This window comes from Vidua macroura, chromosome 14 (genome assembly GCF_024509145.1).
Source record: "Vidua macroura isolate BioBank_ID:100142 chromosome 14, ASM2450914v1, whole genome shotgun sequence".
In the NCBI taxonomy this organism is placed as follows: domain Eukaryota; kingdom Metazoa; phylum Chordata; class Aves; order Passeriformes; family Viduidae; genus Vidua; species Vidua macroura.
In genome coordinates this window covers 17,541,358-17,557,543 of record NC_071584.1, presented here as the reverse complement: position 1 = coordinate 17,557,543, position 16,186 = coordinate 17,541,358, and the positions used below count along the sequence as shown (strand labels likewise).

The window sequence follows — 16,186 nt, the reverse complement described above, 5'->3', positions numbered from 1 at the left end:
TATATTCAGGGCATGTGTGTGTAAACATGTGTACATAAACAGGAGCTGGTAAGGAAATAAGCACTGTGCCTTTGACCCAGGAATTAAAATAAAGAGGGAACAGGTGATCACTTAATTCCACCTGACTCAAACCAGCCTTCAGTCCCATGTTTTGAGAAGGGAAGCTTTCAGCTGTTTTCACTTTTCAAAGTTCAGAATCTGGAGCATACAATAATTAGGAAAATGTTTAATACCAACCCACCCTCTTTATTAAGTCAATTCTTCAAGTATTTTTAATAGTGCAAAATACTGGTTTGCATTAGTACAGTTACTATGGGAATTCACAGTCCAAAAAAAATCTTAAAAGATTTCCAAAGTCAAACAAAAAACTTTTTAATACTGTATTTTTAGCAAGAACATTTTTAACAAAGAATGTGTACTTTAACTTAATATGGTACAACAGAGAAACCATACTTAAAAGTTTCCATTATCTAACACTCTACTGCATATTCATTTTTCCATCTTAAAAGACCAAAAGCCAAGCTGAACTGAGCATTAAAAAAAAAAGCATCAATTATAATCCTCATATTACATCAGCTATTAGGGTTTAGCTCACACTTTTGAATCGGTCATCTAATGAAAGGACAATTTTTACATCGTTCTTTTAAAAAATGTACACACATTTCTTTTTAAAACGTAATATATATCGAGTATCTGCTTCAGTAAACAAAGCTTAATTTATAAACACAATCGAAACAGCTCCATGTTGAACAGTTTCAGTGATAAACTGGACTTGTATGATGTACAGCCAGTGAGGACCATTGTGGCTTAAAATCATTGTGCCATTGCTATTCAGTAATAGCCACCTCCTAAGGAAAAAAAAAAAAAGTTCTTTTTTGGGGCAGGGTGGGGAGGGGAAATAATTGATGTATGTGCTTAAAAATACTAAAACTCCTTTCTATCTCCAGGGACCTAAAAATGATCTGTTGTGACAGGCTTGGTTTGGTATGGTAAGCTTGTAAAAAGTCTCAGTATTTCTTAATACGGCAGTTTTCAATGCAGCAACAGTAAATTGCTTGAAATTGTCCTTCAAGTTTCATGCTACAAATCCTGTTCCTCACACAGTACTGAAGGCATCAAAGGTTGGAAGGGACATTTCTCAGGAACTATATAGTCTTCAAATAGTGGTCATTATACATTTTTCAGCAATAGGTGGTTCCTTCAGTACATAATGGTCGGCTTGATGTATGTTCTGTTTTCTGGAGGGAAACAGAAAAGAAGAAAAAAAGTCAATTACACAGCTGACGATTTTGTAATTAACTGACACTTAGGTGGTTTCTTTACTTGGTTGTGGATCTTTTTTTTTTTTTTTTTTTCCCTCAAGCCAAATGAGCAGATCTAAAAGTGATATAAACTAAACTGTCCAGCATATGTGCAAGTTTTGTGCAGGGAAAGGAGGCACCGGGTGACAACACCTGGCCAAGCCCTCAAGAAAGGACAAAGACCCACCACCACTTGCCCTGGTGTTTGCCAGCAATGGCTCAGGACAGGCTGCAAACACTCGGATTTTACCCCTTTAAGGCATTTTTTTAAATCCAACAGTCCTTTTCTCCCAAAGGCAGCCCGTGTTGGATTGCTGCCTCCCTGGGACAGACCAGGGACAAGGCACCAGCTTTACCACACACCCTTGTCACTGCACAAAACCTGCCAGGGAATAGGGTGTTAAAACTGCACTGCCTTCAGAAAATGTAAATCAGGATCTGTTCTTGGAAAACTGTTCTTTCATTCAGAAACCACCACATTTCTCTTAAAATTCTATTTCTTTATTTAGAGAACGAAGCAGAAAAGCACTTCATAAAAATATTCCTAGTTATAGTACCTATCAACTGTGATTTTTCACATTAAGCAACTTTAAGCCCAGAGAAAAAAATAAATATTGAAATGCCCACAGAAACTGAAGCTAACAAGAATCCATATTCCTGCTCATTATACAATGAATCATGAATCCACCCAGCTAAATCTGCAAGAACTGATCTGGAAGATGATAGCAGAATGATAATATGGAGCAGCATTTTGTATAATGTTGACATCTCTCCCATTACTGTTTTACATACGCCAATACCGAGCACTCCTAAGGAACGAACAAGTATTGACCTGCAAGCTGACACTGATCCTTGGAGCAATCTCCAAGTTTGCCACATTTCAATTTCAAAATGCATTTCAGCTATAATATGAGTGATTTATCATTTAGCAGTAGCTGTCAAAGTAACCTCCTAGATAAAACAAAAACATCTGGAACCATAAACAGAGGAGAGCAGTAGCTGAATTTTAATCCAAATCCGACATGTTCACTTCATTAGGAACAGGAAACAGCTAATTAGTAATTGAATGTTTTGTGGTTTTAAGGAGGCTCAGACTCTCCAAACTGAGATGATTTAATACGTATTTTGGATGTAAGCACAAATAAAGATCACAAGAGCCAGAGACATAACAACTCCAGAGGGACGTTTGGGAGCCTCCAAAGAAAGAACTAAAATTAGTTTCAGGCCATTGGCTGATGAAAATTCTTGTTTTAAACCTGGTGGGGAATTACTAAAGCCTGGGGGGGTTCAGCAGAAACGCAAGGATTGAGCAATGTGGGGTTTGTTTGTGGTTTGCGTTTTTTTTCCCTTTTTCTCATGATCATTAGGAAGCTGCACATGGCTTCTTCCTAGTGGAAGCTGTTCTTTGTGTTTTTATTAAATTCTAAATATTATTTTTTAAATTAAGGTAAGATGAGGACATTGAGGGTACTGTGGGCTGAGTAAACTTTGGAACAGGTTTCCATATTTCCTTCCAATCCCTTTTATTTCTCAAGGAAAGTTTAATAGAGGTATCTGGAACACCCATAAGAGAGAAAAGTAAATGCCACATCTCAGGCCCAGTGCAGCCACCCAGGAGACATCATTGATCAGTGAACAGAAAGTGCATAGTTAAGTATTTCCTTTTTTATAACACCCTCAGTTATTCTCCAGAAATTAAAATACTTTTTTTTGTTGCTGTGCAATAAACCGAATTTCATGGCATTAACCACGTCACACAGCAATCACCTCTGAGGAATTAACGTGTTGGGAGCAGCTGTGCCCCCACTTACACAGGAAAGACAATGTGATGTTGTCAAATTAATCTTTTCTGGAGAATATTCACCATATCCTCAGTGCAGCTGACTGCAAGCTACAGACCATTTTATAGCACTTTACTGTATTATATAGCAAAGATTTGAATAAATCTGTGTGCAATAAATGTATTCTTTTATCAGGTTTATCCCTTAATCAAATATTCATTTATGTGGGCTTCATTCTATTAAAAAATGAAATTATACAAAGGTGAGCAAAAGCGTAGATTTACAGTAGTTTAAAGCCTAATCTCATTCTCTAGGGGTAATACTGACAATATAAAAACTGTATAAATGATATTCCCTAACACTAAATATGCTTATGAGCCCCCTGTGCATGTTACACTGCTTTACAGCCTACAGAGCAATGCATGACTGGCTTAATAAGCAAGACATTTAGAAAGGAGGATTTTTTTTTTTCCCTTCACAATGTGCAAGACAAGTAAAGATCTCTGAGTTTCTTGGTGTGCCAGAGTCTGTGTTAGTAAGTGGAATTTTCCCTCAGGACAGCATTCTCTTCCCTGAGTTGTTAGCCCAGGGGAGGTGCAGTTCTTGCACTCTTTTTACCCACAATATCATCCTTTATCTTTTTCTTCCAAGGTTTTAATGGGTGGATAAAGGACAAATCCATCTCCATATTTAATCATGTTTAATTTTTTCCCCTATTCCACATCTCTGAATTTTCTGAATCCTTTGTTTGTAAGATCTCTGGTTTAAATCAGGAATTTAGCTTTATTTCCCTAAATTACTTTAAAACAAAACAAGTGTCTAACTGCACAGGAGATGAACTCTCCACCCTTCCCAGGCTGGGTAAACAGCACCTCAGTTAGATCAGAGCCAAGCTCAGCTTTGGAGGAAGCAACACATGGGAAATGCAATGCTGTAACAATAAATTAACTTGCAAAGATGGGGCTAATTAGTTTGAACCAGTGTCTTACTTTGTACAAAGAAAAAAATCAATTTGCTTCTCCAAAGGATCAGAAAAACCCTCTTTCCCTACAGCCCTTGGCAGACAGGAGTGCTGCCTGCCTGGAAGGGGAATGAATCCAGGCCCTGCTTGTGGGTAAGGACCACAGCAATGACCAAAACTCAGCAAAGGATCTCTTCACTACCATGAAAAGAAGATGGACCTGGGCTGAATAGCTGAATGACAAGTAAAAATTCTTTGCCTGCTTATTAGTTGTCCAGCAAAACTTCTCTTTTATCTGCAAATATCCTTCCAACTGAGCAGTGAGAGAGCAGGGCACAGCTCCCTCTTGACCCAGCAAGAACATGGTCAATAAATGCTGGTTCTATAGCAGATGTTTTCATCTCTCCCACTTTCCTATGGCCTCTCCCCACCTCTGCAGAGGTGCAGATATGATATCAGAGGTGCCCTCTCTGATATCTTGAGCTGGCTGAGCCCAGGGTGTGGCAGCAGCTCTCTGGCCACAGAGAGCAGGCACAGACTTTCTCAGGATTTTCCTGGGAAAAGCAGAGAAGAGAATCAAAACAATTATTATCTCTGCTCCTTGTTGTTCTCATGTGGAATGTATTCTAGAGGTTGTTTACCCAAGGTGATTGCTTGATTAGATTCTGGTGATGGTGTTTAGATTCAATGACCAAGCAGATGCACAGCTGTGTCAGGTCTCTCATGAGAGAGTCACAAGTTTTTCTTGTTAGTTACTTACTTAGTTGTTAGTGAGAGCTCTTGCTACTGTAATACACTGTAATATAGAAATATAAAATACTCTAAGATGATATAATAAAACAATTGATCTAGCCTTCTGAACCATGCAGTCAATGGTAATTATTACCCAGCTGAGGACCTGTGGCAACACCAGGGCATCCCTCAGAATTGGTACCAAAACTTCTCCTTCCCTCAGGACCGTGGTGCCTGACCCTGCAGGGCTGCTCACCCACAGAGCTGCTGGGTAGAAGTTTCTTCCCCTCTTATTTCGTGTGTAAGGCAGCTGAGCTGACCCTGTCAAATATTTCCTGTAAGGCCTGTTCCTGGTGAGCCCCTGCTGGGGTAGCTCTGAGCTGTATGTGGCCGTGTGGCCATGGAGTGACAGTCTGGGAACTGCACAGGAGCTCTGCAAGAGCTCTTCTAGGAGCTCTGCAATGACACAGCACGAGGTAGCTACCAGGGGTTCAGTAATTCACAGCCTCCAGAGCAGGACACGCTCCAGGGAGAGAACACAGCTTGGGCAGGAGGAAGAACAACAGGCCTAAGACTCAGATAAAGCAGCTTGGGTTTGAGAACTCACTGCTTAGATCAGAACACCAGTGAACTGAAGCCCAGTCCATGATAACCCCCAAAAAAATATTCCAAACTACATCAGTCCTTTATCTTTGACAAATAAATAAAATCTTATTCACATGTTAAATAAAAAAAAAAAAGTTATTCATGGTAACCCCAAAGTTTTTGTGCTGAATCTCTGCCAAGTTACGTGACAAACAAAAGCAGCAGCAGCAGCCCTGGGTCACCCTCCTGTTGCAGGCACAGTCAAGTACATTTTCACCTCAGGAAAGCCTGCCTGCCTATGCTGCTGCCTCCTTCCTGAAATTTTATTTTTTTGTAAATTGTTGTTATCAAGTATTACTGCAACATCTACTTTCTAAGATTTTAAGCTAACATTGCTTTGCTGATTGTTCCACTATCCCCTAACAATGAAATATTGTAATACAAAAGTTAACTAAGGTATAAACATGCAAAAGGAGAAGTCTCCCTGCGATCATAAAATGATGTTATTTTCTGTTCAGCAGTTCATGTTACTGCTGTTCATGCTAATTAATTAAAGGAGCTGTTGCTGTAATGTGCAAACAGGGAATCTGAGAAACTGAGAGGGCTTTTAGGTCTCGGAGTGAAGTTAAGTCAATCTGGGCGCGGGCAATCAAATGTAATGAAATCACTTGTCAGTGCTAAGCTTGCAAAAACTGTGAAGTTTGACTAGGGAGTAAAAGGATTATAATTAGATTTCCAATAGGATAATAACTAAATGGCAGAAAGCAGTAAAGAGAAAATATTACTTTGTTAGCTAATGGTGCTGCTGTTCGGTTTTAGTTTTTATCAGCACACTTGTAGTTGTGCTAATTTAATTTGCTTTTATCAGCAAAAATGCACTACTCGAATGGTACTTGAATGTCATTTGCAAAAATCATTGATCTGAAGGTGCACTTAATGACACCCAGTATGTTTATTTTATGTGGAAGGGAGATTGGCTGATAAAATGGTTGATGCACTGTGGTGCTGGCCCAGGAGTGAGTGGTGGAAGGAGGAGCAGGAGGGTGTCTGAGTGTTCATCACCTGCTCTGCTCCACTGCAACCACCACTGATCTCCTCTGCCTGCTAAAAACCTCCCAGCTCCAGCTCTCAACTACATCTGGGATATGGAGGATGGAGGCATTAAGACTGTACAGTTCAAAAAAGTTTTAAGGCTCATCTGCATGAAATTTCTGTTCAATTAATATACAAAGCAGAGGGAAAATGAGTCAACTAAATGGAAAAGATTTATAATGCAGATCAGAAACGCAGTACATGAACAGCTTGTGTTAATAAAATCATTTTAAGAAATGAGCATAAAATATGATATGACTTAATCACTGTGAAAGGTGGCTGTGCAGTAGTTCTGTAATTTTCCTTTAAACCAACTTAAGGAGATACTGGCAGTGGAACTAATTGAATTTCAAAGGAAAAGCACTGTGTGAATGATAGATTTCTGTCCAGCAGAGCTATTGACAACAGAAAAAGAAAGCTCTGTATTGATGCTAAGGTTTTTTTTCTGAGCAACTGACAGAGATTTTGGAAGCCTGGAAACAGCTTTGTATTAGGGACATGTGTTTTGCTCCTTCCTCCTCCCAGGGCCCAAAAAACAAAGGCAGCAAATAACAGGGGCAGTGAGGGAGTGTGCTCCAATTGTCAGAGCTGCAGCAGCAATAGGAGCTGTCAGGGACACGAATGGTTATCAAAGAGAAAGGGAATAAAAAGTTATTACAGTATCAGCATAAATAAAAATGAAAGAGACGGTGCTATAGGACAGGAACACTTTGAAATCTAAACAAGCTCCACAGAGAGCTCTCCAGAAAGCTTTTTATCAGCTGAGAGAGACCAAGTGGCTCAGCTCCTCATGTCTCCACACAAGCTGGATTTCCATGGCAGGGGGTCAGAGCCAGCAGGGCAGAAAAGGGAAGGGATTGGGAGGGACAGGGACAGGGCTGCAGCTCCTGCTGCCCAGGCCATGTCCTGCTCCCACCGAGCCCAGGGACACTCAACCCAGGGAATATCCAGCTCTCCCCTTGGCCATGCTTAACAAAAACTTCCTGAGCCAAAACCTCTCATAACTGAAGGGATGACGTAGTCAGGATCAGATTAAAAGGAAAAAAAATCCAGAAAAACTCGACGTGAAATAAAAATGGTAAAATCCCAAGGCTTTCCTGTGTATTAATTAACTACAGTAACGTAAGAAACTTGTCTTGATTCCTTCAGGCAAGCAAATGGTCATTGGAAGTGGCTGTGCATCACCTTCCTCACAGTATTTTTCTTCATTTTTGATGTAAAGACACATTTGAGCCAGGTGTCATGGTTTTTCTTCAAATGAAAACTGAAATTACCTTTCTCTTCTTTACCAGAGTCTGCCCAGATGCACCTTTGACTCTCACAGTTGTCTAAAAGAGCACTGAGCACTCTGCTTAGCAGGTACCATGAACAGATCAAACATGTAAGGAACATTTTGCTCATCAAATTTAAATACATGTGTCCCAAGTGCTCATCCAATATTTTGATTATTTCTGGCAGCAGCAATTTTCCAATTGCAATATTTAGAGCACAGCTCTCATTATAAGTGCACATATATATACACACATATGTCAGATGTATATCTCTGCATTACAATAAAGCTGTGATTCTCCTTCTCTGTAATACAGAGCATATGAATCTAAAATCACAAGAAGAGACAGCAGTAAAAATATTTGAAAGCTTTCCTGTAAGGATGACAGATGGACGACAGATGCATACCAGAGGTATGCAAGCCAAACCTTCCCCAGCCGAAGAGAAACACTCGAGTGAGGTTTGTGTCTCTAAGTGCACTGCAGCCCTTCTCCTGTCTGCCTTTAGTTGCCTCAGCACAGGGGATTTCTGCACATTACCATTCCATGATGCAGGAGAAAGGGTGGGATTGCTCTAAGAAGCAGCAGCTCTTTGGAAGAGGCAGCTGTTTGCAGGCTGCCAGCACAGAACTGAATGGTCTGGAATGAACATGGCACAGGACTGAAGAGAGAAAGACTCTACAAGATGGACTTTCATCAGAGAAATTCCAATGTTCAAATTGCTCAGAGAAGATTTTATCACAGGTGACTGGATTTTCTGTGTGGCTCAAAAAGGCTTCCAAGAGGAATGGGAATATCCCTTGGGAATATCCCTGTGTCTGAGCTCCCCCAAAGGAGGGTTTCACAACTCCTCACGTCCCAGACCTGCAGCCAGCACTCATTTCCTCCTCTTTGGGAAGCACTCAGACCATACCTGGAGGTGCTGCACTTACACACAGCCACACAGTGAAGGAGAAGTAGCACCAGATAGCTGCCCATAATGTGAACATGGCTTTTCTTTTTCACTTATAGTTCATGCATTTTTTGAAAACATCTGCAATCTTGATAGGTAGGTAAAGACTAGAGGTAAAATATTTCAAATGATAAATCATATGTAAAACCCCTTTTTGAACTAAGGGCATATGTCTTGGTAGATAAATATCAGTTATCAGTAAATAATAACTGATATAAATATCAGTTTTAAAACAAATACCACCTCTAAATCACCTCAGCTAAATATCACCTCTACTTGAAGTTAATTTCTGATCTTGTAAAGTACTGTTCTTGCAAAGGTTTTCTGTATCAAACAGGAAAACAAACGGAAGTTCTGTAATTTAAATTTATCTTAAATCATGAAAACAGACATAAAAATGATTTTACTTAATTTTTAATGACAAGCACACAAGTGAGGAGCTGTGGTACATACTGCACCTTGCATGGCTGCACTGTCATGTTGGGTTCCGTTGTGTTCTATTTCCATATCTGGGATTCCAGCATCTGAAAGATGGGAGACTGAAGATTAATGCATTCCCCTTTGCCCCTCTCTCAGGCATCTTTAGAAATGTATTTATAGCAAACTAGGGTGCTCTCCAAGTTAACATGGTCTTGCATAAAACATTTGGTCCTCATAGAATTTTCAGTAGTAAATTGTTTCCAAAATGTGCAAACATTACTGGTCTCACAGTGAATTATTTTTAATGTGCTTCACATTTGTCTGATGATCAGATAATAACCAACACGTGGTAATAATATGTCTGCAAAATCCTCTTGGAGAATGAGGGCATCTGACACATGAAAAATAAAAGTTGAAATTAAACTGTGATAACATTAAACTACACTGACTCTTGTATATAGCCAAATACCCCCAAATTACAGAGTGGAAGAATATAGCCAGTGCCAGGCAACAGTTTTGGGGTGTGTGTATCAGTTTGTGCGAGTGCCTGTTACAGATAAGAACTGTGCAAATTGCATTTCCAACCTCAGCTCGGGATGTGTGAGCATGTGTTACCACCCAAACTGAAATTACAGCTGTCATATTATGTGAAGTATTTCCAGATCTCTGAGAAGAGCTTTCCAAAGAGGACTGTGCTCTTTTTGGTTTTTTTGTTTTTTTTTTTTTTTTCCAAGTTGAGAAGGAGTCTCATGACACTCACTTTGGACCTGTTTAATTTCATGTTGGTGATCCCTCTGTCTGTACAGCCCTTGGGGTGGGGGCGGGGGCTCCAACACCCCAGGGTGTTACAGGAACAGATGCCACGATCCACCTTGTGCCAACAAGGATTAGCATGAAGGGGATGTGATTTGAATCCATGGCACCTCAAATCCTGGAGAAACATCTGCTTCCCTTATCACACAGCCCTTAGAAATTACAGGAAGGAAAAACCCACACCTGAAAGGAAGCTGTGGATACAGTTTGGGGGTTTTTCTGGGCAAAAGCCTGTTCTGGACTTTCTCAATCAGGGAGTAACTGCACTGCTGCTTTCACAGATCCCTTCAGCTGAGTGTCAGGATCTGTCACAGAGGTGATGCTTTGCTGGTGACCCTGCAGTAACTGAGCCCTGAGTGAAAGCAGGGCAACCCTGAGAAGTACAGTCCTTACAGGAGAGCAATAGCTCAGCAATAAATGTGCAAATGAAATCCATGTCATGTGTGCATATATAGCTCTATAAATGTATATGTAATAAAAAACCAGTATTTTCACATATACATTTTTTTCCTTATAAAATTAAAAGTGACTGCTATTCTGCAGGGTTTCCCTTGCTCAGATTCCTGTTCTGAAGGCAAGTGCAGGGCACTGGCCTATCAATCTGAAAAGGTTCTTTCTTCTCAAACCCTTCAGAGTACACGTTGTCTATACCAAAAATGACAAAGTCATCTGTAACTAATAACAGCATCTGTTAAATGAGACAGACTGTCAGAGTTAAATTAAAAATACTCAGAATAGCCCTTCACATTTTGTTGTCATAAAATTGTACCTGCAATTAAATTGTGGATTAAGATGCTAATGAGCTACCTGATTTGCATGTGCAATCAGATTAGCATGTAAATATCAGCTTCTTGCAGGCACTAACATATATATGTCTACCTGAGTGTGCCTGCAAATCAAACTGCAGCAGCCAGGCCCACACTAGCAGATGTAAAGGTGTGTTAATCACATTGCTGGAACGTTGGTATCCCTGGATTTGTGGCTTCCAGAACTGCTGGGTGCTCCTGGCTGGTGTGTGAGCAGCAGGTGCTTCCCTGCAGTGGCAGCACCCAGGGGAGTGACCTTGCAGCACATCTGGATTTTCGTTTTTTTATGACTTTCCTCTCAAGGTGCTGGTTCTGTCCGCGGGATCCAGTCTGGGCATTTGTCTGATCCAGTAGAGGTGGTGGAGAAATTGTTTTGCTGGCTCTGGCCACCCACTATCCCCGGTCACTGTCCCCACCCCGGTGTGACTGCAGCTGTGAATCCACACCTGGATCCCCCTGGCCACTGCCAGTGCTCCAGGGACACCAGCCAGTCCCTGCTTCCAGGATGTGCAGGGCTATGAACAGCAGATGAGAGGATGCCTCTGCGAGATGCTGCTCTCATTCTCATGGTTTATATCCCTTGGGTGCCCCAGGTAAATCACAGCTCCCATCTCCTGCAGAGCACTGCTGTGCCAGGGCACACACACAGCCTTGCCCTGGCTTTAGAGAACAGTGTGGGCAGCTCTCACAGCTGAGAACTCCAGACAAGCCAAATTCATTATTTTTGCTCAGCAGTCAGGCAGTTTTTGCACTCTGCAGTCTCTAGCAGTGCCCAAAGCAGGCAGCACAAATTAACACACCACAGGACACCTGAGTGCAGCAGGGACTGAACGTCACTCTGATTCCTGGGCCTCTGCAGAGACTCCAGGTAGGGATGCACAGACTAAACCTTAGCTGCAGAACCTGAAATTAATTAAATCTCAGCTAGGTTCAGTCTTAAACATTCAAACCAAAGCTCTAAAGTTTGGCCAGAATCATCTTAAGCACAAAAGGCAAATCGTCCCAGTAGCCAGAAATTAATCACTGTTTAGGAGATGAACTGATTTGCTTTTGTTTCACGAGAATATTTGGGAAGTGTTCAAAACCCAGTCAGCTCTGAAAGCTGATACATATTTAACAAACTTAATAGGTCCTGAGGCTGAGCAAACTTCAGCCAAGCAACTTTTGAAATGAAGCTCAGCAGTTCTAAAAATGAATCTGCTGGGAGAGAAGAGTTCACAGAACCTTATAGGAACCAAATTTCACATTGTCTTAGCTGGCACTGTAACAGATTTCTCTGTAATATATTCAGCATTTCTTGTCATCTCTGTGTAAACTGCTCTGTCTGTTTCTCTAGTTGCAGACTTATTTATTTTTTTAATTCTCGACCCAGAGCACATAGCCTGAAATAGATTTTTCATTATTTCAGGAAAGAATTGTGGGGGTTTATTCTGAAATTTGCTCTGTGCATCATCAGATTTTTTTTTCTCACTCAATCAAACATCATTTTAAGCTGACTGTGAAAGGCCAACTAAGACATTACCATTTAACATCCTGAGACCGTCACCTGATGTGGCCTGTTTCAGAGCCTGTTCCACTTGTTCTCTTCTCTTGGATTCAAATTCCAAAGCTTCCTGCAATTTTCTCTTTGCCTTCTTCTCTTTCTTCAAGCGTTTTTGAATTGTGGCTGAAATGTAAATACAGTGTAAGAATGGTTGTCAGGGCACAGTTAATAGATGATGGAGACTGTAAGAAATTAGTTTATGTTCAATATTCAAAGGTGCAGTTCTAGCTCAAGACCCCTGTGGCAATAAAGATGTGCATGTGGTGGTGACCTGAAAGACAAACAATTCTGAGGATGATGATTATTGGTGAAATTCTCTCTCAAGTCAGGAGCCATCAAAGTCTGTGAATGACTGGAAGATTTCAGTGAGTTAACTGGGATTCAGGAGGGGCACACTGTGCTGTCCTAAGTTCTGTTTTACAGAAATACACAGTCCCATCACACTTGGGGGATGCAACATTTCCACTGCAATTTAGCAGCTTCAGCAGGATTTAGTGACCCTTCACAACTTGACTGAGAGGTGCCCTTTGGTGCCTCTAAGTGAGACCTGGCACTGCAGACAGTTCCACACACCCAATTTCCATTCAAAAAGCACAGGCAGACAGGACTTGGCACCTATTCTTTGGGTCTCATCTAGTTTTATCTTTATGATTTCATGGATGTAATCTAGAAGTAGCTTCTGGCACAAGAAGTGCTGTTCCTTTCCTTCAGATGCAGATCTGAATTTTGAAAAGAATACTAATACTGCCTCTTTTGCAACAGCACAGCGAGAAATTCAGATTTACCAATTTAATTGCCTATTATTATCAAAAGCTTCTAACCAGTCATGGTTTTGTCTCAGAAGGCCCCTACTGCACCTCAATCTCCTGACGCAAAAAAAAAATGTCTAGGACTATTTGCTTCAGATCTTGCACTTGGGTAGACAATTTTTCTCTATTTCAGCTCTATTTTGTTGTGCTGAAGTTCTCTACAAGACAAACTGAGAAGCACTGAAGCTGCAGAAATGTGGGCTAGGGAAGTAATGACAAAAATCACCTAAAAACCCAAATTAAAGCCATGTCTTTCTCATAGTAAGACTGATGATGCTTGGAGGATAACAGTAGAAATAAAAAGAAATTAAAGGTGTCAAATGAAGAAATTGGGCTGGGAATACCTGGACAGAGTGATGCTAATACACCTGGAAGCCACAGAACTGTCCCAGCTTCCCTCCTCAGAACCTGCCAGAACTCTCTGGGGCCAGTTGCCCTACTGGTAATAATCCTTGAGCCACGGTTCTTTCTGCTTACAGAAAGCTGTGCTTCGTTCTGGCTCTAGGAGATTTGAATCCTTCATTACCAGTGCAGGGCCACTGCTGCATTACACCAGGATGAATGTCAGTTAACTGCGAGCCCTCGACAGCTCCAGCTGGAAATGCCAAAGGGTTACACATTTCACAGACACCTAAACTCCATTTTTCACTCACTCACCTCTGCTTTGCAGCTCAGCTGTGAGTTGCCTTTCCAAGCTCTCTCGTAGTTCTCGCTCTCTACAAAGCTCCATCTTTAACTCTTTCTTTTCCTGCTGTATCTGCTTTTCCTGGACTCTGGCATTGTCCACAGCCACTTTCAGCAGGCCCTAAAACACACACAAATGCAAGATCTGAAAACACCATTTTCTTTCAGCGGTGACAAAATTCATCCACTTGTTTCTTTTACACCCTCTAGGAAAACAGAAAGATTAGAAGCAGGAACCTACAGACCTGAAACCCAACTGGGCACTGGAAGTAGCTAATGCTGGAGTTATATATGAGGAATTTTGGTGCATGGAAGCATTCAGTACAGCTTTGGTTAATTTGGTTACACACACAGTGCTATGTCTCTGCTCACCTCAATAACTGCAGAGAGAAGCACTGCAGGAATAATGAGAATGGTGAATTTCAGTATGACTATTATTGCCAATTATTAAGTCAAATATACAATGCATGAAACCCTTCCATGACTGGTAACGCCAGGGAGAGAGGAAACCTAAGCATGACATTAAATTAAAGAGATGAGAAACTGCAAATACAAAATAGCTCTTGAAACTTTTTTAAGAGTGCAAAAGAAACACATGTTATCTATCATGACATAACCTGGCCCTGTAGAGAAGAATTTACCTGAATGTTGGTTAATAGTGTTTCTACTGATGAAAGACCATCAGCAAAAAGAAATGGCGCCGGAAATCCAGGAGGCAAGGCCTGTCCAGCCAGTTGGACTTTATCTAAGGTTGGTTTCATTATTGGAATGGCAATTTGGACCTCTTCTGTAAAGATAGGTTTAAAAGCGACATCAGAAAGCATTGGAAATATAGGTGACTGTAATTTCTAGAAACTAGCATTTTGTTTATCTGGAAGTCAAAATACAAGTGCGTTAGTAAAATCAACATTGTTTCAGTCTTTGGGCAGCTGGGACTGTTGCCAAGGCAAGTTGGCAAAATAGTACAGAACAATAATCAATACACTGAGACTATAACACAGCTGTAATGGAGTACAGACTATTAGATCTCAAATTCCACAGAATTATACCACAGAATTATAACAGTATTACGCAGTTCATTAAACCTGAATGACCTGTCTTCATTCTGTCATGTTTGCCATTCTGTGATGTGTGTTTTTTGTTGCTATAACCTTGGCAAAATTCTAATCAAGGAATGTATCACATCTCTTTACTCCTTTACCTGTCCCCTTCCCGTGCTCAGCAGTAAATAATCTCCACTGAGTCATCCATCCCCTCTGCCAGCACTGCTTGCAACTGGAGCATCTCCTACAGAGAGCAAACTGGGGCCTGGCAGCTTCCCCATTCACTCCTTCTTTCAAATACATGGTGTGGGTATAAATCAAGCTGTGCACAGACAGCAGAAATGTGTATCCAGAAAGAGACAATGTTAGAAATTGTTTTTTTTCTAGAATCCCTTCAATTTGGTGAGGAATCAGTACTATCACCAATGAACTCCCATTTTTGAATAGAATAAGTGAAGGATCTTTTAGGACAGTAGATGTAGCTCCTTCTCTCAGATCCCTGTGAGTACTTTTTCCCATGTATTCATTTTAATTGCTGAAAACCACACAGTTAAAAAGTAGCTGTGTTTGAAGCCAAACTTTGTACAATTCTTTCACTCTGAAATGCTAAAAAAATACTTCTGTGCAATATTCCAGTCTCTCTCTCTCTATATATATATATATATTATATATATAATGATCCCGCAGTTGCAGAAATCTTGACAAGTGTCTGCCCAGCACCTCCCTTTTAGAGAAGCCTGTGATCCCTGCCTTGGCCATGAGCTCCTGATGCCAGTGCTCGCCCAGGGCAGCAGCACGGCCAGCCCCCAGAGTTTCACCTGTCAAGTGCCTTCATCATATTAAAGCCTGAATTTACAATTAGACCACACCATATTCAAAAGGTCTCCTTCTCCCACTCCTGTTTTTAAGGAATAAACAACTTAAAAAGAATCTGACAACTAATTAACCCAGGGTGTCTCCACTGCAGCACTATTTTCTGGTGTAACACACACCAGGAGCCTCCATCGAGCTGCACTTTTTGCATCCACCTGACAACAAACCAGGAGCATTAGCAGTTTTCAAGTATTCTTTGAGATCTCTGGTTTGGGAGTATTTTGTCTTTGCTCTGTGAGTTCATTAAATGGAACATTTTCCTAATGATTTTTCAGGACTAATAACAAAAGCCAGTAACCTCCACACGTCCTCAGAGATGGCATCTTAGATAGAATTTAAGTGATCCATTTAAAAAATCCCAACTCGGGTAACAAACTCAGACCACGAAGTTTGTGCTGATTCAGACACACCATTTCTCATATTCAAATGTATCAGTGGCAGAGTTTTTAAAATAACCTGATTAGTTGTCACACATGATGCCACACAGAAATAACAGCGAAGCCATGGAGTCACAAAAGACTAA

General features: G+C 40.9%; 1 protein-coding gene across 4 annotated transcripts in view; it reads right to left on the bottom strand.

Moving 5' to 3' along the window:
* Window positions 1-356: 356 nt before the first annotated feature.
* Window positions 357-16,186, bottom strand: part of DACH2 (dachshund family transcription factor 2) — a 247,527-nt gene continuing 231,697 nt past the window's right edge. For 3 of the 4 annotated variants that reach the window (XM_053990141.1, XM_053990142.1, XM_053990144.1), the window contains exons 8-12: window positions 14,389-14,534; window positions 13,721-13,868; window positions 12,234-12,377; window positions 9,131-9,196; window positions 357-1,238 (exon numbers count right to left, since the gene is read on the bottom strand). In XM_053990141.1, the coding sequence (XP_053846116.1) occupies window positions 1,201-1,238; window positions 9,131-9,196; window positions 12,234-12,377; window positions 13,721-13,868; window positions 14,389-14,534 (542 nt within the window). In that variant the 3' untranslated portion in view covers window positions 357-1,200. The remainder of the gene's footprint in view (window positions 1,239-9,130; window positions 9,197-12,233; window positions 12,378-13,720; window positions 13,869-14,388; window positions 14,535-16,186) is intronic. The other variant, XM_053990143.1, reaches the window with a different exon arrangement.